This window comes from Leopardus geoffroyi, chromosome B3 (genome assembly GCF_018350155.1).
Source record: "Leopardus geoffroyi isolate Oge1 chromosome B3, O.geoffroyi_Oge1_pat1.0, whole genome shotgun sequence".
Lineage (NCBI taxonomy): Eukaryota > Metazoa > Chordata > Mammalia > Carnivora > Felidae > Leopardus > Leopardus geoffroyi.
The window spans coordinates 72,270,220-72,296,285 of NC_059337.1; the positions used below are offsets into that span (position 1 = coordinate 72,270,220).

Sequence of the window (26,066 nt, forward strand, 5' to 3'; positions counted from 1 at the left end):
ACATATGTGAAATTATCCCATTTTTAATGAACTTGATGGGAAAATCAAGTTGTTTAGTTAAATTTGCATTGCGAAGGAGTGGAAGTTTCTTGAGACAGCCTCTGCTGAAAGGATCACTTTCTTGATTTGGTATAAATGGGGATTTTTTTTCAATACTTCTCTCCTTTGTCTGGATCCCCTGCCTGACTCCTTCATTGTGTGCTGATTCATCTCCAGCCTGAGTAATGCCCATTTCCGAAGTCCACGTAAGGAGAGCAGATGTACTTTGGGAGGTGGAAGCTAGAAAATAAGAAAGTGTTCTTTGTGGGAAAGCCCAGAGAGATTCCGTTTCTGAAGTTTTTGACCCAAGTTTTAAAACTTGTAGATGCAATTCTTTTTTTTTTTTTATTTTTTCAACGTTTATTTATTTTTGAGAGAGAAACAGAGCATGAACGGGGGAAGGGCAGAGCGAGAAGGAGACACAGAATCTGAAGCAGTCTCCAGGCTCTGAGCTGTCAGCACAGAGCCCGGCATGGGGCTTGAACTCACAAACCATGAGGTCATGACCTGAGCTGAAGTTGGACGCTTAACCAAATGAGCCACCCAGGCACCCCTGTAACTCCAATTCTTTATTGAATATTTCAGCCTCAGATCACTTGTGGGACTAATTGGGGATATACACACACAAATATATGAGTAAATATTCATGGGTATATTCAACCATTATTGTATTAGAATCTTGTGTGGTTATAAATGAGGTAGGAAACAATCACTCTCTTGAGCCATTGGAATGCTCCCTGACACGTGTGGTCACTTAATAAATATGTGTTGAATGAGTGACTAAATGAAAGATTGAAATCTGATTGAGGATTATGAACTTCATTAGGAACAATATAAGTATAGTGTGACCTAAAATCAAGTGGTTAGATTATGTGATAGAAACTCCAAGGTTTGTGGGACACTTGGGTGGCCCATTGGGCTAAGTGTCTGAATCTTGGTTTCGGCTCAGGTCATGATCTCATGGTTTGCTTGGGATTCTCTCTCTCCCTCTCTCTCTGCCCCACCCTGACTTGTGTGCACATGCTCTCTCTCTAAATAAATAAACTTAAAAAAAACCTCTAAGGTTTGTAAGAATTCAGAAAAGGGAAATCACTGCTCTTTTGTAGAGGTCGGAAAACTCTTCCTTGAGAGTCAGAACTTGTACCGATGGTTTGCAGGCAACTAAAAGATATTGGTGTGGAGAGAAACAACTCAAAATCAGTAGACTTAAACAGCTGAGAAAGAAAATTTTAAGTATTTTCTTCTGGAGCTATATCTGCCATATCTTGAACCATCACACAATCATATCTTGAGAAATACTTGTAAGACAGATCAGACCAGGGAATGTTGCAACTGGACAGTGACTCCTTAGAGATCATAAAGGTGAAGAAGATCAATGTGTCCAGTACAGAGAGCTGGTTAGCAGAAGAGGTGATCTCCAGTCAAAGTTTCTAAATTAAGCCACCTCTCAGATCAACCTTAAAAACTGGTCAGCAAGTTTTTTGAACTACATGTCAGACATACTACATTTAAAGTATTATTCAAGGGGCGCATGGGTGGCTCAGTCAGTTAAGCATCTGACTCTTGGTTTCAACTCAGATCATTGTCTCATGGGTCGTGATTTCTAGCCCCGTGTCAGGCTCTGTGTTGACAGTGCAGAGCCTGCTCAGGATTCTCTCCACCCCCTCTCTCTTCCCCTCCCCACTTCTCTCTCTCTCTCTCAAAATAAATAAATAGACTTAAAAAATAAAAAATGAAATATTATTCAAAATTAAAGGCTCCTAAATAAGATCTTATTAGAAAATCTTTGTGCATCCAAAAATGATTTGACAAGCTAAATATGAAAACTGAGCTTACTTAGCAAAAACTTAGTGTTATCATCAAGTTAAATTTATAATACAGGCACATATAGTTGACCTTTGAATGATGTGGGGGTTAAGGACTCAACCCTCTGTGCAGTTGAGAATCCACGTACAACTTTTGACTTCCCCAAAACTTAACTACTAACAGCCTACTGTTGGCCAGAAGGCTTACCCATAACAAATAGTTGATCAACACATATTTTGTATGTCATATGTATTCTTATAATAAAGTAAGCTAGAGAAAAGAAAATGTCATTAAGGGGGGCACCTGTGTGGCTCAGTTGGTTAAGCATCTGACTCTAGGTTTTGGCTCAGGCCATGATCTTACTGTTGGTGGGATAAACCCCCGAGGCTACAGTATGTAGCCTGCTTGGGATTCTCTCTACCACCGCTCCCCCCCCCCGCCACTTCTCTTTGCCTCTCGCCCACTTGCACTCTCTCTCTCTAAATAAATAAATAAACTTAAAAAAAATCATAAGGAAGGGGTACTTGGGTGGCTCAGTCTGTTAAGCATTCAGCTCATGTCATGATCTCATGGCTCATGAGTTCAAGCCATGCATGGGGCACTGTGCTGTCAGTGCAGAGCCTGCTTCAGATCCTCTGTGCCCCTCTCTCTCTGCCCCTCCCCCTGCCTGTGCAAGTGCTCTTGTGTGCTCTCTTTCTCTCAAAAACAAATCAACATTTAAAAAAAAAAAAAGAAAAAATCATGAGAAAGTAAGGTTATAGTACTGCACTGTATTTATTGAAAAACATCCACATATAAGAGGACCCACGTCATTCAAACCTCTATTGTTTAAGGGTTGACTGTACAAAATCATTATTGTATTTCAGAATAGCTGGGCATAAAAGATCAAAGAGGTTGAATGACCAGAAATAATATTTGAGCTCTGTCACTTCTGTTTGGACTCAGCCAGGATAATGGAAGAAGCAAGAGAGTGTTAAGAGCATGAAGATTTGATTCAGGCAAAAGTGGTCTAGATCCTGGCTCTGCTAACTTTGGAGGGGTTATTTAGCTTCTATTGGGCTTTCCTTATCTGGTAATATTAAGTATGCTTACCTTCTAGTGATGTGGCAAGATTTAAATAAGGTAATGTGTGATAAGGGCTTAATACAGTGCCCAAGACAAATTAAGTACTAAATGACAATGATGGTGATATGATGATGATAATAGTCTATCCTCTTTGAAATATTCTAGTTCTCAAGGTCATGCTTCTGTGATCTGGTAGTGCCCCCCCCCAAAAAGAACTAGACCGTAAAGGGAGGGGATTGAAGCAGAGGGGTGTCATTTCCTTTCTGGCTCCCAGGTCAATTGAGTAGGTTGAACAGTACAACTCAAAGAAGACCCTTCCAAGATGTCTTTCCCTTATACTGCTAAAAAGTGAAATGATTACAATACTAAAGGATCTTTGCCTCTCCTTGAGTCCAGGATTAGGACAGTTCCTGTGTTCATAGGAGGTATGTAGGGCTGTTTCCCACGAGGCCCTGTCTGTTAATCAACACAGGGTTCCTAAAGGCCCTCTATACTTACCTTCTCTCTAAGAATTCCCAGGAAATTATCACAGCCCAAACCACATTCCTGGTCCCAGGAATCAATCTTCCACTATGAGTAGACCATAGAAAACGTTTCCATCTCCTTCTTAGTAGCTACTAACTAGAGGAGAACAATTATTTCCATTTGCTCTATGGCCTTAGGTTATGGTCTTTTATTTGCCATAGTGCGTATCAAGAATCTCAAAGTTTATTCTCTTTTGTTATACTCTTTTTTTAAAAAATGTTTATTTATTTACTTTTGAGAGAGAGAGAGCACACTCACATGAGCAGGGGAGGGACAGAGAGAGAGGGAGGCAGAGAGTCCCAAGCAAGCTCTGTGCTGTCAGCGCAGAGCCCGACATGGGACTCAAACCCACAAACTGTGAGATCATGACCTGAGCTGAAACCAAGAGTTGGATGCTTAACTGAGTGAGTCACTGAGGCACCCCTTTTTTTGCTTTCTTATGAATGACATTAAACATTATGTATTTTTCTTTCTTTAAACTTATTTTGAGATAACTAAAGATTTGTAAACAGTTGCCAAAAAAGGTACAGGGAGGTGCCATGAATCATTCACACAGGTTTTTGCATTTTTTTCTTTTTTGTTACACAGTATTCAGAAATGTGCCATCAGTAACATTTTGGGAGTCCATCTATGTTGATATGTTCAGCTTTTTCTAGTTCTTTTCTTTTAACTGCTGATCAATTTTAGTTAAGATGATACATGACCTTTTATTTAGACAGACCTCAGTGGGCAATACTGATAAACTTGATATTCATTAATTCACTAAAGCCACACAACAGCCCTTTGGGTTGTTTCCTCCTTCAACAAATCATTATGGAGTACCTGTCGTAGTACTTGGCAGGCTGTATGGACACAAAAAGGTGAATAAGACAGACTTGGTCTCTTCCCTCTTGAATCTTACATTCTATTGAGGGAAAACATATATAAATCAGTGAGCAACTAAGTAAGATACTTGTTGATTCTAAATACTATGAAGAAAATAAGTTGAGTAATAGTAATGGGAGAGGTTGAGTTAGGCATGTGTAAGGAAAGACTTCTCTGAGAAGGGGACATTTAAATTTTTTTATGTTTATTTATTTATTTTGAGACAGGGAGGGAGGGAGGGGTAGGGGCAGACAGAGAGAAAGAGAGAATCCTAAGTAGCCTACTTGCTGTTAGTGCAGAGCTTGATGCCCGGCTCAATCTCACCATCTGTGAGATCATGACGGGATCCGAAATCAAGAGTTGGACTCTTAACCAATGGAGCCAGCCATGTGCCTCTGAAGAGGGGACATTTAAACTGAAATTTGAAGATAGAGAAGGGAAGAGATGGAGGGAAATCATCTCAGGCAGAGGAACTGGCAAATGTAAAGACCCTGATGTAGAACAGTTTGGTTTATCTGAAGTGCTGGAAATCAAGAGGTTATATGTCAGTAAAACTGGGGGCAAAAAAGAAAAGGAAGAGGAGGAGGAGGAGAAAGAAAAGGAAGGTATGAAAGAAAATTCCTCTAGCCATACTTGAAATTTTTTTTAATGTTTATTTATTTTTTGAGAGAGAGAGAGAGTGTGTGTGTGTGTGAGTGGGGGAGGGGCAGAGAGAGAGAGGGAGACACAGAATCCGAAGCAGGCTCCAGGCTCCAAGCTGTCAGCACAGAGCCCAATGCGGGGCTCGAACCCACAAGCTGTGAGATCGTGACCCAAGCCAAAGTCAGACGTTTAACTGACTGAGCCACCCAGGTACCCCCCTCTAGCCAAACTTTTAAATGAGCCTTGAAAGGAACAAATGTTTGATGACCATACCTTGTCACTTGAATTTTTGTACAACCAGGTAATTAAAAGAGGGAAAAGAGAGGAAAAAAACTAATGTCACAGCGAACGTCTCTGTTCACATGTATCTTTGTGTATTTGGCAGATGTTTTTGTGGGATAGATTCCTGGAAGCGAAACTGCTGGTTTTAAAAGGAATGTGCACTTGAACTTTTGATGGATATCACTAAATTATCAGCTCCCAAATTATACCACTGTCACCCTATGGTCACCTTTTCTCACAGTGTTACCAACACTTCTCCTCAGCTTTCTCAGTTCCTGACTTTAATGGAATGAGAGTGTTTGTAAGGGAAGGAATCAAAAGTAATTTTAAAGGTTTTTTTTTTAAATTTTTTTAACGTTTATTTATTTTTGGGACAGAGAGAGACAGAGCATGAACGGGGGAGGGGCAGAGAGAGAGAGGGAGACACAGAATCGGAAACAGGCTCCAGGCTCTGAGCCGTCAGCCCAGAGCCCGATGCGGGGCTCGAACTCACTGACCGCGAGATCGTGACCTGGCTGAAGTCGGACGCTCAACCGACTGCGCCACACAGGCGCCCCAAAAATAATTTTGAAAAATTAAGATCCAGGTAGTGTGATGAAGTAACAAAACAAATTAAGAGTATGCTAGATGCTGGGACTACAGGGGTTGGTGAGGCAGACGTGTGTGGTCCTAGAACTTAGGTAGCTTAAAGTCTGTGAGGTGCTATCCCCAGAATTATAATGTGATACAAATGTAACTTAAAAATTTCCAGTGTCCATATGAAAAGTGTGAAAAGAAACAAGTAAAATTAATAATATATTTTAGGGACGCCTGGGTGGCTCACTTGGTTGATCGTCCGACTTTGGCTCCGGTCATGCTCTCACGGTTCATGAGGTCAAGCCCCACATCGGGTTCACTGCTCTCAGGGCAGAGCCTCTTTATCCTCTGTCCTTCTTGCTCTCTGCCCTTTCCCTGCTTGTGCACTCTCTCTCAAAAATAAATAAATAAATAAATAAATAAATAAATAAATAAATAAATAAATAAAACACTTAAAATAATTTAATAAAAAAAGAATACATTTTCTTTAACCTAATATATCTAATGCATTATCATTTCAGGGCACCTAGGTGGCTCAGTCAGTTCAGCGTCCGACTTTGGCTCAGGTCACAATCTCAGGTTGTGAGTTCGAGCCCCATGTTGGGCTCTGTGCTGAAAGCTCAGAGCCTGGAGCCTGCTTCGAATTCTGTGTCTCCCTGCTCTCTCTGCCCCTCCCCTGCTCTGTCTCGCTCTCTCTCAAAAATAAACATACCTTAAAAAAAATTAAAGCACTATCATTTCAATATGAAATTAATGCAAAACATTATTGAGACACCTTACAAAGTCTTCGAAATCCTGTGAATTTTACACTGACCACGCATCCCAATTCAGAGTAGCTATGTTTCGAATGCTCAGTAGCCACCTGTGGCTAATGGCCATTGTGTCATAGAGTAGAATTGTGACACAATATTTTCCAAATGTAAGTTGACGTCCCCAGGCAATGAAATAAAAATAGATGGTCCCAGCAAAAACAAACAAAAAACTGAGAAAGAATAAAATACAAAATAATAGTTTGCATTGCACCTATTAAGGTTAAAAATTGTTTCAGGAGACTTTTATTTCAATGATTTTTTTTTTTTACACACACACATATGAATATGGATAGGCTGAGTTTTACAGTTTGAAAGCCACTGGTCTGGTGGTTGTTCATGTTTAACTATGAGGAAAAATGTTCATCCTGTTAGGCGTGGGAGGCTTTTTTTTTGGTAAGATGTTGCTGGGGATTCGGGTACTTATGACTATGAACACCTATTTCTTTTTTTTTTTTTTTCCCCCAGATCTCAGTGTTTCCTAAAGTGTGTTCTTTGGAAAATTAAACCCAACCGTATCCAGGGAAAAACAAAAATCAATTGTGTAGTCAAATACGTTTGGAAAAAACTATCTTTGTATCATCCTCTAAAAGTGTCCAGAAACATCTTAGCATATTAAAGGCCATAGGTCAAGTTAAAGAATGCTGATAAGTTTGTTAATCTTGATTTTCCAAAATTTATTTTCTCACAGAACCATTCATTTATAAAATACCTATTCCTAAGACACAACTTTGAGAAGTTCTGCTTCATTATTTTTAAAGAAGTTTAACATTGATACAATTTTATTTTTCAAGTGTTTATTTTGAAAGAGAGGGAGAGAGTGTGGGTGCCCATTAGTGTGAGCACGAGGAGGGGAGGGGCAGAGGGGAGGGGCAGAGAGAGAAGGAGAGAGAGAATCCCAAGCAGTCTCTATGCTGTCAGCATGGAGCTTGATTTTGGGTTCGATCCCATGAACTGTGAGATCACTACCTGAGCCGAAATCAAGAGTTGGGCATTTAACTAGCTGAGCCAACCAGATGACCCAAGTTCTGCTTCATTTTTATTGAAACTGTAGGACATAGGGTTCTCAGCTTAACAATAATGTCAACAGTGGCATGGGAGAACTTTCTAGGGTAATGGTTCCGTATCTTGAATATGTTGATTACACACTTGTATATACGTATCAAAACTGTACACTTGGGGCATCTGGGTGACACAGTCAGTTAAGCATCTGATTCTAGATCTCGGCTTAGGTCATGATCTCAAAGTTTGTGAGTTCAGGCCCTACATTGGGCTCTGCACTGATGTTGTAGAGCCTGCTTGGGATTCTGTCTCTTTCTCTCTAACCCTTCCCTACTTGTGTTCTCTCTCTCTCTCCCTCTCTCTCTTTCTCTCTCTCTCAAAATAAATAAACTTAAAAAAATTTTTTTTAAACAGTACACTTTAGGTTTTGTATTTGTATCTACACTTAGGTTTTGTATTTAATTTGTAAATTAAAATTATATGTAAATGTATAAAAGTGAAACATTGCCAGGAGCCACCCTAGACGGTGGCATATAAGAGTGGCTTTTATGCTTTTTTTTCATATTTGATTTATTTTTTAAATTTACATCCAAGTTAGTTAGCATATAGTGCAACAATGATTTCAGGAGTAGATTCCTTAATGCCCCTTACCCATTTAGCCCATCCCCCCCCGACAACCCCTCCCATAACCCTCAGTTTGTTCTCCATATTTATGAGTCTCTTCTGTTTTGTCCCCCTCCCTGTTTTTATATTATTGTTGCTTCCCTTCCCTTGTGTTCATCTGTTCTGTATCTTAAAGGCTTTTATGCTGTTTTAATCACAGACACTGTAAGAAACACATTTCTACTTTGTGCCCAGTCCAATCACATATACACAAAAGTTTTAAGAAACAAGGCTTACCTATACCACTCTCATATTTTCTGTTCTATTCCATTCCATTCTATCTTATCTTATTCTTTCCTTTAAAAAAAAATGCTAGGGGCGCTTGGATGGCTCAGTCACGTCTGACTCTTGATTTCAGCTCATGATCATGATCTCATGGTCATGATCTCATGGTTTGTGAGTTCAAGCCCTGAATGGGGCTCCATGCTGACAGTGCAGAGCCTGCTTGAGAGTACCCCTCTTTCCCTCTCTCTCTCTGCCCCTCTCCTGCTTACACTCTGTCTCTCTCTGTCTCTCAAATATGAATAAACGTTAAAAAAAAAAAAAACAAGGAAAGAAATATTGCCTTCTGAGCTTCCTTGGGGAAGGCCCAGAAGCTGCACTTCCTTCCTAAGAGAAAAGATGAGAGCGGGGGTAGATCTTTGGACACGAGGGCACTGGCCTGGCAACCTAGAGACAGGAGAGTTCTCACAGATGACAAGGGAGAACTGGCTGGTCCGGGCCATCCCGGGTCAACGTCTCACTAGTGTCATGACATGACTTGCGGCCACACCGTGGAAAGGAGGACTTAACATTGCCCTCGGCTTATTTCTTGAAACTAGAGAGATGTCAGCCCTGTACCTGGTGTCCCTAATGCAAAAATGGACACACGGACAATCAAAGGAGAGGACGGTGGCTGTGGCAGCAACTTTGAAGTAGGGCTGAAAGTACTGGCGTTACCGTGAGAGGTCAGGCTGGTCTGACTGCCTGTTCCGGGGCATGTATTTGGTGGGCGCAGGCAGTTCTGGGCGGCAGCTTTACCGCAATTCTCAAGGCTATGTTAGATGGAATATGTCTAGGATGGAGTCTGAGAGAGTAACGTGTTAATTGGAGTGTGAACACTTGGAGCATCACTAACCTACAGGAAATACATATCTTCCTTGTCAGAGGTCAGAGAAGATGCGCATTGAAATTGTCTCCCTGGCCTTCTACCCAGAGGCCGAAGTGATGAGTGATGAGAATGTAAAACAGGTGTATGTAGAGTACAAGTTCTACGACCTCCCCTTGTCGGAGACGGAGACTCCAGTATCCCTGAGGAAACCAAGGGCAGGAGAAGAGATCCACTTCCACTTCAGCAAAGGTGAGGCAGCCCCCGTGGTTGGCCAGGAAGGGGAGTCTAAGGGGCCAGAACTACTCTGCCCTTCCAATGGGGTGTATGCAACCGTTCTCTTTTCTCTCATTTATCAAAGGGATACATGCATATAGGCTTACTAATTTTTTTGGGTTTTATTATTTAAAAAATTTTTAAAAATATTTATTTATTTTGAAGTTGGGTGGGGTGGGGGGCAGATAGAGGAGAGAGAGAATCCCAAGCAGGCTCCATGCTGTCAGTGCAGAGCCTGACACGGGGGTTGAACTCATGAACCATGAGACCATAACTTGAGCCAAAATCAAGAGTTGGATGCTCAACTAACTGAGCCACCCAGGTACCCCTTTTTATTATGTTTTTAAATATTTATTTTGAGAGAGAGAGGGCACAAGTGAGTGAGGGGCAGAGAGAGGACAGAGAGAATCCCATGAGGCACAGAGAGAGAGAGAGAGAAGCAGGGTTCAGGCTCACCAGAAGCGGGGGCTTGTGCTCATCTGAAGCAGGGCTCAAGCTCATGAACCATGAGATCATGACCTCATGAGATCATGAGCCAAAGTCAGATGCTTAATCAACTGAGCCACCCAAGCACCCCTTTTATTACTATTTTTAATCAAGTTTTCTATTAAAAATTTTTTAATGTTTATTTTTGAGAGAGACAGAGCACAAGAGCGGGAGGGGCAGAGAGAGGGAGAGGGAGACACAGAATCTGAAGCAGGCTCCAAGCTCTGAGCTGTCAGCACAGAGCCCGACGCAGGGCTCGAACCCATGAACCTTGAGATCATGACCCAAGCTGAAGTCGGACGCTTAACTGACTGAGCCACCCAGGTGCCCCTTAAGTTTTCTATTTTAATTCCAGTATAGTTAACATACAGTGTTATATTAGTTTTAGGTGTACAGCACAGTGATTCAACAATTCTATACATTACTCTCAGCGCTCATCAGGATGGGTGTACTCTTAATCCCCTTCACTTGTTTCACTCATGCCCCCCTCCCTGCACCTCCCCTCAGGTAACCATTAGTTTGTTCTTTATACTTAAGAGTCTGATTTTTTGGTTTGTCTCTGTTTTTTCCTTTGTTTTGATTCTTAAATTCCACACATAAGTGAAATCACATGGTATTTGTATTTCTCTGACTGACATATTTGGCTTAGCATAGTACTCTCTAGATCCATTCACAGTGGCTGCACCAGTTTGCATTCCCACCAACAGTGCACAAGGATTCCTTTTTCTCCACATCCTTGCCACCACTTGTTGTTTCTTGTGTTTTTGATTTTAGCCACTCCGAAAGGTATGAGGTGATAGCTCACTGTGGTTCTTTTTTTAATGTTTGTTTATCTTTGAGAGAGAGGGAGAGAGAGCATGTGTGCTCGAGTGGAAGAGGGGCAGAGAGAGAAAGACAGAGGATCTGAAGCAGGCTCCACGGTGAAAGCAGACAGCCCGACGTGGGGCTCAAACTCACAAACTGTGAGATCATGACCTGAGCCAAAGCCAGACACTACTCACTGAGCCACCCAGGTGCCCTCTCGCTGTGGCTTTCATTCGCATTGATAATGAGTGATTTTGAGCATCTTTTCATGCGTCTGTTGACAATCTGTATCTCTGCTCTGGAGAAATGTTTGTCCGTGTCTTCGCATTTTTTAATTATTTGTTTTTTGGGTGTTGAGTTGTATCAGTTCTTTATAAATTTCAGATACTAACCCTCTACCGGATATGTCATTTGCAAATGTTTTCTCCCATTCGGTAGGTTGCCTTTTAGTTTTGTGGATTATTTCCTTTGCTGTGCAGAGACTTTTTATTTTGATGTATTTCCAATAGCTAATTTTTAATTTTATTTCACTCACCTTAAGAGACTCGATCTAGAAAAATGTCACTATGGCCGATGTCAGAGAAATTACTGCCTGTGCTCTCTTCTAGGATATTTAGTTTCAGGTCTCACATTTAGGTCCTTAATCCATTTTGAATTTGTTTTTGAGTATTATGTAAGAAAGTCCAGTTTCATTCTTTTGCATGTAGCCGTCCAGTTTTCCCAACACCATTTGTTGAAGAGACCGTCTTTTTTCCAATTGCATATTCTTGCCTCCTTTGTCAAATATTAATCAACTGTATAATCTTATGTTTGTTTCTGGGTTTTCTATTATGTTCCATTGATCTATATGTCTGTTTTTATGCCAGTACCATACTCATCTGATTACTATAGCTTTGTAGTATATCTTGAAATCTAGGAGATTGTGATGCCTCCAGCTTTGTTTTTCTTTTTCAAGATCGTTATGCCTATTTGGGGTCTTTGTGGTTCCATACAAATTTTAGGGTTGTTTGTTCTACTTCTGTGAATAATGCTGTTGGTATTTTGATATGTATTGCATTAAATCTGTGGATTGCTTTGGGTAGTGCGGACATTTTAACAATATTTGTTCTTCCAGTCCATGACCATGGAATATTTTCCAATTCTTTCCATTTGTTTGTGTGGTCTTCAATTATTTTCATCAATGTTTTATAGTTTTCAGAGTATAGGTCTTTCATCTCCTTGGTTAAACTTATTCCTAAGTATTTTATTATTTTTGGTGCAATTGTAAATGGGATTGCTTTCTTAATTTCTCTTTCTCTTGCTTCATTATTAATGGATAGACATGCAACAGATTTCTGCACATTTATTTTGTTTCCTGTGACCTTACTAAATTCATTTATCAATTCTAGTAAGTTTTTTGGTGGAGTCTTTAGTGTTTTCTAGTTATATATCATCTCATCTGCAAATAGTGAAAGGTTTACTTCTTCCTTATCAATTTGGATGCTTTTTACTCCTTTTTCTTGTCTGATTGCTGTGGCTAGGACTTCCAGTACTGTGTTGAATAAATGTGGTGGGAGTGGACATCCTTGTCTTGTTTCTGGCCTTAAAGGGAAAGCTCTCAGTTTTTCACCATTGAATATGATGTTAGCTGTGGGCTTTCCACATACAGCCTTTATTATGTTGAGGAATGTTCCCTCTAAACCTATTTTGTTGAGGGGTTTTATCATGAATGGATATTGTACTTTGTCAGATGCTTTTTCTGCATCTATTAAAATGATCATATGATCTTTATCCTTTTTTTATTGATGTGATGTATCACATTGATTGATTTGCAAATATTGAACCATGCTGGTATCCTGGAAGTAAATCCCACCTGATGGTGGTGAGTGATTTTTTATATGTATTGTTGGATTTGGTTTGTCAATATTTTGTTGGGGATTTTTGCAATTATGCTTATCAGAGATATTGGCCTATAGTTCTCTTTTTTGTAATGTTTTTATCTGGTTTTGGTATCGGGGTAATGCTGGCCTTGTGGAATAAGTTTTGAAGTTTTCCTTCCTCTTCTATTTTTTGGAATAGTTTGAGAAGAATAGGTATTAACTCTTCTTTAAATGTTTGGTAGTTCACGCCAGTCAGAGTGGCCAAAATGAACAAATCAGGAGACTATAGATGCTGGAGAGGATGTGGAGAAACGGGAACCCTCTTGCACTGTTGGTGGGAATGCAAATTGGTGCAGCCGCTCTGGAAAGCAGTGTGGAGGTTCCTCAGAAAATTAAAAATAGACCTACCCTATGACCCAGCAATAGCACTGCTAGGAATTTATCCAAGGGATACAGGAGTACTGATGCATAGGGGCACTTGTACCCCAATGTTCATAGCAGCACTCTCAACAATAGCCAAATTATGGAAAGAGCCTAAATGTCCATCAACTGATGAATGGATAAAGAAATTGTGGTTTATATACACAATGGAATACTATGTGGCAATGAGAAAAAATGAAATATGGCCTTTTGTAGCAACGTGGATGGAACTGGAGAGTGTGATGCTAAGTGAAATAAGCCGTACAGAGAAAGACAGATACCATATGGTTTCACTCTTATGTGGATCCTGAGAAACTTAACAGGAACCCATGGGGGAGGGGGAGGAAAAAAGAAAAAAGAAAAAAAAAAAAAAAGAGGTTAGAGTGGGAGAGAGCCAAAGCATAAGAGACTGTTAAAACCTGAGCACGGACTGAGGGTTGATGGGGGTGGGAGGGAGGAGAGGGTGGGTGATGGGTATTGAGGAGGGCACCTTTTGGGATGAGCACTGGGTGTTGTATGGAAACCAATTTGACAATAAATTTCATATAAAAAAAAAAAAGTTTGGTAGAATTCACCTGTGAAGCCATCTTGTCCTGAAATTTTATTTGTTGGGAGTTTTTTTATTATTATTATTGATTCAATTTCATTGCTGGTAATCAGTTGTTTCAAATTTTCAAGTTCTTCTTGAATCAGTTTTGGGAACTTACATTTCTAGGAATTTGTCCATTTCTTCTAGGTTGTCCAATTGGTTGGCATATAATCTTTCATAATATTCTCTTACAATCCTTTGTATTTCTGTGGTGTTGGTTATTTTTTCTCCTCTTTCATTTCTGATTTTGTTTATTTGAGTCTTTTTTTTATGAGTCTGGCTAACATTTATCAATTTTGTTCATCTTTTCAAAGAACCAGCTCTTGGTTTATTGATCCATTCTATTGGCTTTTTTAGTTTCTATTTCTTTAATTTCTGCTTTAATCTTTATTATTTTCTTGCTTCTACTGGTTTTGAATTTTGTTTGTTCTTCTCTTTCTAGCTCCTTTAGGTATAATGTTAGGGATTTTTTTAATGTTTATTCATTTTTGAGAGAGAAAGAGAGAGTGTGAGCAGGGTAACCACAGAGAGAGAGAGAGAGAGAGAGAGAGAGAGAGAGAGAGAGAGAGACAGAATCTGAAGCAGGCTTCAGGTTCCGAGCTGTCAGCACTGAGCCTGATGTGGGGCTCGAACTCATGAACCATGAGATCATGACCTACGCTAAAGTCAGACGCTCAACCGACTGAGCCACCCAGGTGCCCCAGGATGGTTTGTTTTTTGTTTTTTGTTTTTGTTTTTGTTTTGTTTTTTTTTTTTTTTTTGAGATTTTTCTTGTTTCTTCAGTTAGGCCTGTAGTGTTATAAACTTTGCTCTTAGAACAGCTTTTGCTGTATCCCAAAGATTTTGGACCATTGTATTTTCATTTGTCTACATGTATTTTTTTATTTCCTCTCTGATTTCTTGGTTAACCCATTCATTGTTTACTAGCATGTTATTTAACTTCCATGTATCTGTGCTCTTTGCAGATTTTTTTTCACGTGGTTGATTTCTAGTTTCATAGTATTGTGGTCAGAAAAGATGCATGGGGGGGGAACCTGGGTGGCTCAGTTGGTTAAGTGTCCAACTTTGGCTCAGGTCATGATCTCACTGTTCATGAATTCAAGCCCCGCATTGGGCTCTGTGCTGACAGCTCAGAGCCTGGAGTCTGCTTTGGATTTTGTGTCTCCCTCTCTCTCTGCCCCTCCCCCACTTGTGCTCTGTCTCTCTCCATCTCTCAAAGGTGAATAAACGTTAAAAAAAATTAGAAAAGATGCACGGTATGACTTAGTCTGTCTGAATTTGTTTAGACTTGTTTTGTGGCCTACAGTGGAGACTGATCCATGTGCACTAGGAAAGAATGTGTATTCTGTTGTTTTAGGATAGAATGTTCTGAATGTATCTGTTAAATCCATCTGGTCCAATGTGTCATTCAAAGCCACTGTTTCTTTGTTGACTTTCTGTTGGATGATCCATCCATTGAAATAAGTGGGGTTATGCATATGATTTTAAAATATCAAATGGGGTGCCTGCGTGACCCAGTAGGTTAAGTGGCCACCTCTTGATCTCAGCTCAGGTCTTGATCTCAGGATTGTGAGTTCAAGGCCCACTTTGGGCTCTGTGTAGGGCATGGAGCCTTCTTAAAAATCTATCTATCTATCTATCTATCTAAGAGAGAAAGAGAGACAACATGAGTTGGGGAGGGGCAAAGGGAGCAAGACTCTTAGGCAGGCTCCATGCCCAGCACCAAGCCAGGCTCCCTCTCACAGATGTGAGATCATGGCTTGAGCTGAAATCAAGAGTCAGACGCTTAATTGACTGAGCCATCCAGGCACCCCACAAATAGGACTAGAGAGATTTTTAATTAAAATTAAACAGTTCCTTTTTCTTTTCTTTTCTTTTTTTTTTTCAGAGGAGAAGACAGGGAACAGTTCCTTTTTCTATCCCTTCTCCACAAACCACTCCCTATCATCCCCCATCCTCTTTGGTCCACCACACCTCTTTTCACTTCTTCTGCTATTTCTTGTTACTTAATTCCATGTTTCTTAGGAATGTTTCTATTGCAATTTCCTGACTCACCAATTTTAGGTATTATCTCCTGACTTCCTATCTTGGCACATCAAATTTCTCTCTTATACCCATGTCCCCTTCCTCCCATATACTTGGATCATAACTTTCATTTAATCCAGTCTTAATATTATGGATATTAATTCTTGAAGAGCCAAGTAGTTTGCCATGGTTATATTTCCTTTCTTGTTTGTTATTTTGTTTGTCCCAATTTTTCATTTGCTTTATTTTCATTGTGCCTATTATTCTTTTCACATCCTCCAACAGCCTTTCCAAGTTTTCAAATAATCAAACCTGTCAAACAATGTATCAGTTTTCTTTTCCTTGAAGACCTCTCTTCAGCCCACTGTTCATTCAGCTATTATGCTACTGCTGCCATTTGGAGCAATCTCCTGGGTCCTGTTTTGTCCTCTGATTCACTTTTATAATTTCTGTAAATGTTTGTTTATTTTTGAGAGAGAGAGAGACCGAGTGCGAGTGGGAGAGGGGCAGAGAGAGATGGAGACACAGAATTGAAGCAGGTTCCAGGCTCTAAGCTGTCAGCACAGAGCCTGATGCAGGGCTCAAACTCAAGAACTGCAAGATCATAACCTGAGCCGCAGTTAGACGCTTAACCGACTGAGTCACCCAGGGACCCCACACTTTTATATTTTAATGGATCATATTTTCCAGTATCTTTTAAAGAAAGAGTACATTGGAAGGAAATATTTTGAGAACATCATGTGTGAAATCTCTTTATTCTGCATGTATATTCAATTGATAATTAGACCAAGTATAGAAATCTATTTCGAAAACATTTTTATTCAGAATTTCAAAGCAATTGGTCCATAGTCTTCTAGATCCAGGCCAAGAGCCTAACCTTTGTATGAAAACTACCACTACCTGCCTATAAGACTTTAACATTTTATCTTTATCATTAGTGTTCTTAAACTTCAGAATAATGTGTATATTTTTCTTGTAATTATTCCGGCCATTCAAGGGGCTCTTTCAATCTGGAAGCTTGTGGCTTTTAGTTCTGGGAAATTTTTTTTTTTTTTCAAGGTTTATTTATTTTTGGGACAGAGGGAGACAGAGCATGAACGGGGGAGGGGCAGAGAGAGAGGGAGGGAGACACAGAATCGGAAACAGGCTCCAGGCTCCGAGCCATCAGCCCAGAGCCTGACGCGGGGCTCGAACTCACGGACCGCGAGATCGTGACCTGGCTGAAGTCGGACGCCCAACCGACTGCGCCACCCAGGCGCCCCAATTCTGGGAAATTTTAATGCATTTCTGTGATAATTTTGACCCCAGCATTTTCTCATTTTTCTAGTAGAGTTTTGGATCTTCCAACTTGATCCTCTAAATTTCTCATTTTCTTCCTATAATTCTACCTCTGCTTTTTCTTTCTATTCTTGGGAAATTTCTTTAATTTTTTTAAAAAATTTTATTTTTAGTAATTTCTACACCCAACGTGGGGCTCGAGCTCACAACCCTAAGATCAAGAGTCTCTACCAACTGAGCCAGCTAGGTGCCCCCTCAAATTTCCTTAATTTTATCTTCCAGTCATTGAATATTTATTTTAAATTTCTGCCAGCTGTCTGTTGTTCTCTATTCCTTCTCCTCCTCCTGCTGCTGCTGCTTCTTCTTCTTCTTCTTCTTCTTCTTATTCTTCCTCTAAGTATATGCTGCCCTTATATTATATGAGGTAGAAGTTTATTTTTTGTATAAAGTGGATTCTGAGGGCACAGTCCAGGGCTGAGGATATGTGATACTCTTAGGGTCCAAACTCCTACCCTGCTTTTGATCATCCTTGTGCCTGTCTTCCATCCTTTTGGTGACCCTGACCCTCTTAATGGCCACCAGGGCAAGGAGGAATGCCTCACACTTGAGCCTGTTAAGCATGTTTCCCACAACACAATAGCCAGCACTGAATCGTGTAGCCAAACCTCACTAAAATAGAGGCTGGAAAACATAAGCTAATTTATTTGATGCCGTAGCATTCCCATATAAAAATGAGGAGGAAGGGGAGAATGGGTGTTGAGACAGGCATCTTGAGTTGAACCTGCTACAAAACTCAAATCTCTAGGTGGCCCTAAAAAATCAATCTCCTTGGGGCACCTGCATGCCTCAGTCAGTTAAATGTCTGAATCTTGATTTCAGCTCAGGTCATGATCTCACACTTCATGGGATTGAGCCCAGTGTCAGGCTCTGTCCTGGCAGCATGGAATCTGCTTGGAATTCTCTCTTCCTCCCTCTGCCCCTCCTCCGCTCACGTGTGTGTGTGTGTGTGTGTGTGTGTGTGTGTACGCGCGCGCGTGCACACACCCACACACCCACACACATACACACTGTCTCTCTCAAAATAAATGAACAAACATTAAAAAAAAAAATCAATCTCTAGGATTCTCCCAGCTGTAGAGTGGTGGGAGCACATTTACCTTGGCATATGGCAGAACAGCTTTCAGTGCAAATCATAAGGCGTCCTTTATACCAGGGTTGACAAACTTTTTCTTGAAGGCCCAGATAGTAAATATTTTAGGCTTTGTGAGCCAAATGGTCTCTGTCACGCCTTTTCAACTCTATCATTGTGGTGGGAAAGCCTCCACAGATAATATGTAAACAAATAGGCATTGGCTGTATTCAGTAAAACTTTATTTACCAAAACGGGTAGCTGGCCCAAGAGCCTCACCTTGCCAACTCTCTTATTTTTTAACTAAAAAAAAAAAAAAAATTTTTTTTTAATGTTTTTTTTTTTTTTGTTTGTTTGTTTGTTTTGAGAGAGAGAAAGAGAGCAGGGGAGGGGCAGAAAGAGAGGGAGACACAGAATCTGAAGCAGGCTCCAGGCGCTGAGCTGTCAGCACAGAGCCCAACACAGGGCTTGAACTCACGAATCACAAGATCATGACCTGAGCCAAAGTTGAACGCTTAACCAACTGAGCCACCCAGGAACCCCAGCCAACCTCTGTTTTATATCTTAGTTTTCCATATACCACTTAATGAAAGTCTTAGTGCCCAAATAGCAACAGTACATGATTCTTGACTTTTTTCCCCTCTTATCCTTAATACAGTGATAGACCTGGACCCACTGGAGCAAAAAGGCCGAAGGCAATTTCTGTTCGCCATGCTGAATGGACAAGATCCTGAACAAAGACAGTAAGTATCTGCTTTCCACTTTGAAAGAAGGGAGATATTATCCATTCAGGAAGTCAGGAGTTTTGTGCTGATATTGCATATTTTAATAACTTCCTTCATATTAATTTTCTCAGTGTATTTTTTATCTACTTGGGTCTAATTTAGGTTTGTGACTACCTGATAAATTGTATAATCTCATAGGTTTAATTCATTTCTCACCCATGTCAGCCCCTGAGAAGCACTATTTCTGTGGCAGCAACTACTTGAATACTAGCAGTGCCCTATGTGGAGTGGCCAAAACACTTTTTTTTTGAACTGTCCTTTTTGGTTTTATGTTTTTTCTTTTTTTAAATGCTTATTTATTTATTTATTTATTTTTTTTTTTCAACGTTTATTTTTATTTTTGGGACAGAGAGAGACAGAGCATGAACGGGGAGGGGCAGAGAGAGAGGGAGACACAGAATCGGAAACAGGCTCCAGACTCTGAGCCATCAGCCCAGAGCCTGACGCGGGGCTCGAACTCACGGACGGCGAGATCGTGATCTGGCTGAAGTCGGACGCTTAACCGACTGCGCCACCCAGGCGCCCCAAAATGCTTATTTATTTTTAAGAGAGAGAGAGAGAACAGGCAGAGGAAAGGTAGAGAGAGAGGGGGAGACACAGAATCCGAAGCAGGCTCTAGGCTCTGAGCTGTCAGCACAGAGGCCGACGGGGGGCTTTAACTCAGGAACCGTGAGATCATGACCTGAGCCGAAGTCGGATGCTTAACCAACTGAGCCACCCAGGTGCTCCTGTTTTTTCTTTTAAAGAGAGCGAGCGAGCATGAGCAGGGAGAAGGGCAGAGGGAGAGAAAGACAGAATCTCAAGCAGGCTCCATGCTCAGCACAGAACCTGATGAGGGGCTTGATCCCACTACCCTGGTATCACGACCTGAGCTGAGATCAAGAGTCAGACGCTCAACCGGCTGAACCACCCAGGCGCCCCTGGACAAAAAACACTTTGACATTCTCAGAAAATTTGATGCATTTCTCACAAACACGGTACCATTGCTAGCTTACCAAATATTATGTTTTTATAATATTAATTTCATATTTATATTTTAAAAATCATTACAGGATTACTTTGATGTAACTGGAGTAAATCTTAGGCCTACTACCAATTTTAGGAAGGTGTCCTTTTTATTCATATGAGATGAAGAGGCCTCCATTTAGAGGTTCCAGATGAAATGCACAGGACATACTTCTAAGAAAATTATGCATTGTTTAGCTGAAATTTGAAATTCAAATTTAAGTGGGCATCTGTTTTCGTTTGTTTGTTTGTTTGTTTGTTTGTTTGTTTGTTTTTTGGCAAGACCCAGCAATGCTGCCTCCTTTTCAAGTATGTGGGTAAGAAATAATACAGGGCTGGTGTTTTAGCCCAATAAATTTGTTTAATTTGCATTTACTTTGTCTCCAGTTAGTCATAGAAAGGATTGACAAAGGAGCCACTGAAATAAACAGTGAGTCTGACTTCAATGTCATTGTGGACTTAAACAGCAGCTTATTAGTAACTTTTGGGAATGGGAAGCATTGTGGTTGTTCCCCTTCAGCATCAGTGTTAAATTTAGCTATTTCATTTCTTTGTTCTCTCTCAGCATTCTTAGAATACTCCCTCCCTTCATTGCCTTACAGTGGTAGTCTCTTTCTTTTCTCTTTGTACTCAACTTTTCTACTCAATTTTAGATGTCAGTTGATTTTACCTTTCTTTTTTGCCAGTGTCGTGCAGTGGACAGAACATTGGCTTTGTAACCAGACAGACCTGGTTTTGAATCCTGACTCTTCCGCTTACTAGCTCTCTGATGGTCGAATTTTATTTAACTTGAAGGCTCCTTTGAGGATACAATTGAAATAACATAGTTTATCTAAAGCACTTAGTATTGTGCCCTGTATGTAGTAATGCTGGTTAACATCCCTTTCCTGGGAAAATTGGGGTCCGGAGTCAGCATTATCTCTTCTGTATATCAGTAAGGGTACAGAATATCAGTAAGGATCCAGAAACATCCTCACATATGAATATTGCTTAAAGGGCTAAGAATGTATCATTTTGGTGGTGCCTGGCATGCATCTCACAACTCTTGATCTCGGCATCATGAGTTCATGCCCCACATTGGGAGTAGAGCTTAAGAAAAAATAAAAAGAATGTGTCATTTTTGGAATTTCTTTTTGTTAACTGAATCATGTTTAGCTGTGATTTTAAGAGCTTGAATTTTTAGCCTTAGTCTTGCCCCTTAGCACTATTAGCCATCAGTATTTGCTTTTAAAAAATTAATAGGGATACAGAATGTCCAGAATAGGCAAACCCAGAGAGATGGAAAGTGGATTTGTGGTTTCCTGGAGCTGAGGGGAGAACGGGATGCGGCTGCTTGGTGCCTCTTGGATTTCTTCTTGTGGGGATGAGCACGGCTTGGAATTAGACAGTGGTGACAGTTGGGCAACAACATGAATTTACGAGAACATACTGAATTGTACACTTCAAGGTGGTTAAAACAGCGAATTTATGCATGAATTTTATCTCAAATAATTGAATAGGTACTAGTTTCTAGAATTCAGTATCCTTCCTCACTAGGCCAAGTCAAGGTAATAATGATTGCTGTTGACCACTCACTGCTTGCGAGGCAGTGCTGTGTGCCCTCCGGAGTCCCGTTCCCAGATTTGCAATTCTTAAGGAATATGCTTTCACTTTCACAAAATGTATTGTTTTGTAATTCTGTATTCTTTCTGTTTTCCTTTGTTTGGGCTTGATACCCAACTTTTATTTAAAAATCTAAAAACTCTTCTTCTCCTAAAATGTTGGTTTTTGCGCAAACACCTCCACTGCCCGTATCAGATCTTTCATCAGAGTTGTAAACTATCTTGAAAGGCATTCTATCTCAACAGTTTTGAGTCAACTTGATACAGATTATCTTGAGTCTTAGTTCTGTCTTCTCCAGGCCTGTTGTTGCTTTAAAATACACCAACTCCTTACTCTCTGCCATTACAGTCTTGTAAAATGGAGGCAAGGGAAAAATGATTGAGGGAAAACATTGTATAATTTATGATTACGGTTATCCTTATATATGTATTTTAAGCCTTAGGGTATCGGTAGTACTGAGTTAAATGGAATTTTTTTCTCCTTTAGTTTAAAGTTTACAGTGGTAAGCGATCCTATGGACGAGGAGAAGAAAGAATGTCAAGAAGTGGGATATGCGTTTCTGGAACTGTGGCAGATTATGGAGTCAGGAAGAGACCTTGTAGAGCAAGAGCTAGACAGTGAGTAATACCTTGTCATGCTTCTCAGCTTCAATTATTGCTAAGGAAATCAGACTAATCATGAATACTTTTCCTGATTTACCTTTGGTATGTAATTACCGTTATGAAGTGGATGATACAAACTGGATCCAAATCCCTATGGCTCTACTTTTTCTAGAAATGAAAGTAGTCACTTGTGTATTTTAGCCCATGTACCTCATGACAATTAGAATACAATCTATTAGGAATCCCCAGTGTTTGAAATGAGGGAATTTTGAAAAGACAAGTACAATTTCCATCAAATTTAAAGATCAGAATTTCTGATTTCTCTTAAGCATGTGAGGTTTGTAAAGACAGCTGATACCCTCCGCTTTTAATGTGTGACCTTGCACACTGTCTCTTAAGCAGACACCAACTCTCCTGCTACCTCATGCCTCATGGTATTTCTTACCAAGTCTTGACCATACGGCTTTGGAAATGTCTTGACTGCATCCCCACTACTGTGATAGTTTTCTTTTTTTAAAGTTTATGTAGTTTTGAGAGAGAGAGCATGAACACAAGCCGGTGGGGGGGGGGGGGGGCGGGGAGCCCAGACAGAGGAGAAGTGGGCTCCTTGCTGATAGCAGAATGTCTGATGTAGGGCTCGAACTCAAACCGTGAGATCATGACCTGAGCCAAAGCCGGACACTTAACTAACTGAACCATCCAGGCGTCCCCGTAATAGTTTACTAAACTGGTCTCTCTGCCACTGGTTTCTTCCACCCCATCTCCATCTGCTACAGCGTTTCTGTACAAAAAGTTTGTACAGAACTTCTCTGTACACCACATTCTTCTTAAATCCATTTTCAACATTGTTTGCTGTTAAGACTGGCACGGTTTTAAAAATATTTTCATTTGAATGCCTTTACGTGGGCCCTACTCCATCCAGTCCCCACTGCTCTCTTACTGTACATACCTGGGGATTTCACGCATTTACCATATCTGCTAGGCTGTAGTGGGCAATTAAGATCACGCACTAGACCAGTGGCTTTCAAATTTCCAGTCATAATCAACTAATGGGTGGTGATATTAAATGAGTAAGTCATGACCAGAATTGGGAGCGGGGAGACTGTAGAAAATATCAGAGTGCATGGCATATAGATTAAGTATTTTGTGACACTTTCTTACATACATTATGTATTGAATCATGATCTAAAATTTTTATTAATTATAATAAAAAAACTGAGGAATACTCTTCAGACCAGGGGTTACGAAGTTCAAACTAGCTGGTAGACAAGATTCTTCATTATATTCCTCTAGTACCTTTCCAACTGAGGTACCGGGCAAGTGGTGTGACCTGTCTATGCCTGTGTCCTCAACTATAAGATGAGAATAGCAGTCGCGTCCTTATAGGGATGTCACGAGGATGGAGGGAATTCTCTGAGGGTCGAGGGAGAAGGAAGGGTCGAGGGAGAAGAATGTTCGGGACAGCAGAAGCTCGCTGGGCACATGGCGAGTGGGGTCTTCCAGCTGTTTTCCAACTTGGACCTCTGAGTTCTATTCCCGCTCTTCCTGTCTTCTCTGCCCTTTGCATGTAAGGAAAATCCCCCTGGTCGTGACCTCAGAATTTCTAAAGCCAATGAATGTGTCTCGATTATTTTGACAGAAAAATTTACATTAATTTCCTTGTTATGGCTTCCCTTCCACTCAGGCTTTAATCCTGTTGGTCTGATTTTAAAAACAAAACATTGCTCTCCAGCCCTGCAGCTCCCTTCCCTCTGAGCACGTTAAAACTCGGCTCCGTGCAGATTTTCCTGAGTGGTAAGTCAGTGCAGTGCTGTTTTGGCACCTCCTGCACTGTTCAATTAAGGTCAAGTTTTCATCCACTTAATTGACTCTGTTCTTACCAATTTTCCAATTGTCAAATCCAGTTGGTTTCCTTATTCATCCTGCTTGACCTTTGTAAATTTCTATTATTATTGCTCATTCTCCTTTTTAAACTCCATTCTCCCTTGTTTTAGGCCGTTTCAACTTTCTGTATCATTCTGTGGGGGATCCTTCTGTTTCTTCACAGCTTCTTCCTGGGTTTGAATGTTGGGATTCTCCTGGTTCAATTTGTGGCCGTTTCCCCACACACCCTCCCCCTGGGGGTTTGCATTCACTCCTGGGGTTTCAATAATCTAAAAATGATCTCAAATCTAGGTTACCAGTCTAGATTTTATTTAAAATCTAGTAGACCAAGTCACTACTTCTCTGTTCTCATAGTACCCAAAATTTGCCTCGACTACAACTTTGTACCTTGCGTTCTTTCTTACCTACCACCCAGTTATCCAAGTTAGAATGGTCATCCTGGATTTGGACCTACTCCTCTCTCCCAGGATTTCATCACAAAATTTTATTATTATTTTTAAATTTAGTTTGAGATAGGGGTGCCCAGGTGGCTCAGTCAGTTAAGTGTCCGACTTCAGCTCAGGTCATGATCTCGTGGCTCGTGAGTTCGAGCCCCACCCTGGGTTCTGCACTGACAGCTCAGAGCCTGGAGCCTGCTTGGGATTCTGTTGTCTCCGTCTCTCTGGCCCTCCCTGGCTTGTGCTCTCTCGAAGAATAAACAAACATTAAAAACAATTAAATTGTTTTGAGAGTGAGCACACACAAGAGAGCATGAGTGGGGGAGAGGCAGAGAGAGAGAATCCCAAGCAGGCTCCACACCATCAGCACAGAGCCCGACACAGGGCTTGAATCCACAAACCATGAGATCATGACCTGAGCTGAAATCAAGAGTTGGACACTTCACTGAGCCACCCAGGAGCCCCTATTTTTAGCTCTTACACGTTCTGAATCTGCCCTTCTCTCTCCACCCTGTTATACTTCAGACCCCTTCATTTCTCTCCTGTATTGCTACAACAGCCTCATAACTAGCCTCCCTGATACACTCATGCTCCCAGTTATAGTCTCCAAATAACGGCGAGAACTAGAACTCAAAAATCACTACGTCTAGGACACTTCAGTTAAAATCACGTTCCTCACAAGACAGGCCTTTATGGTTGGGACCCTGCTTATCTACACGGCTTCGCTCCTGCCACTTCTCGCACCTTTCCGAACTCCTTGTGTTCTCGTGTCTTGGCCCGCGCTCGTAAGAGATTACTTTCTAGATTCAGTTCAGGGATCGTCTCCGGACCACCTCTTCCACTTCCTCCACGCCGGCCAGGGTGGGTGCCGCTTCCGTGCGTCCCCAAAGCACCTTGAGTTTTCATCGCAGCCCCTCTCACCCCCACCCTGTGCCGTGCTGGGAGGGCCTCACCCTCCTTTCCTTCCACTAGGTCGAGCCCCAAGGAGGAACTTTAGTGCCGCCGCCTGCCACGGCACACTGCAGGTATGTAAGTGCTTTTTAACTGAATGATGCTGCTGCCTGACAGGCTTCCTTTTCTTTTCCCGACAGTTGTCAGCCCTGAAGATCAGGCCACCCGGATAGGAAGGCTGAAGGTGTCCCTTCAAGCTGCCGCCGCCCTCGACGCCATTTACAAGGAGATGACAGAAGTTACACTTTCGTGATGGAGCAAGTACTATTCCGTTCTAAACTCTCTGAGGGAACCGCAGTAAAAAGTCTCTTATAAAGTAACTTGCCATGCCGTGAATTTGGTTTACTGTGATGTCTGGTCTTTCTACCTAATGACGAAAGCTTAGAACCAAGTTACTTTTTGTGACCCTCACTGGATAAAGGCATTATTCTCCAAGGTCTTAGCGCTCTCACGGGTGAGAAGAGGACCTGCCCTCAGGAACTGCGAAAGGACGGTCACAAAAGGTGACTTTACAAAAACAAAACAACAACAAAAAAAACCACAGTTTATTTATCTTTTAGTTCTTCCAAAATTG

General features: G+C 41.1%; 1 protein-coding gene and 1 long non-coding RNA gene across 10 annotated transcripts in view; one reads left to right on the forward strand and one right to left on the reverse strand.

Moving 5' to 3' along the window:
- RPGRIP1 (RPGR interacting protein 1) overlaps window positions 1-25,812 on the forward strand; it is a 90,898-nt gene extending 65,086 nt beyond the window's left edge. For 7 of the 8 annotated variants that reach the window (XM_045450314.1, XM_045450309.1, XM_045450310.1 and 4 more), the window contains 4 exons: window positions 9,420-9,612; window positions 18,885-18,969; window positions 22,105-22,235; window positions 25,633-25,812. In XM_045450314.1, the coding sequence (XP_045306270.1) occupies window positions 9,420-9,612; window positions 18,885-18,969; window positions 22,105-22,235; window positions 25,633-25,745 (522 nt within the window). In that variant the 3' untranslated portion in view covers window positions 25,746-25,812. Of the gene's footprint in view, window positions 1-9,419; window positions 9,613-18,884; window positions 18,970-20,299; window positions 20,379-22,104; window positions 22,236-25,632 lie in introns of those variants that run through there. The other variant, XM_045450312.1, reaches the window with a different exon arrangement.
- Window positions 6-7,213, reverse strand: LOC123583308. Of its 2 annotated transcripts, none has more exons than XR_006704827.1 (2): window positions 6,575-7,213; window positions 6-279 (listed from the first exon to the last, which is right to left on the reverse strand). It is a non-coding gene; the product is annotated as an uncharacterized LOC123583308 (long non-coding RNA). The 2 variants fall into 2 exon arrangements; XR_006704828.1 differs by lacking the exon at window positions 6,575-7,213 and adding an exon at window positions 6,047-6,092.
- Window positions 25,813-26,066: the final 254 nt, after the last annotated feature.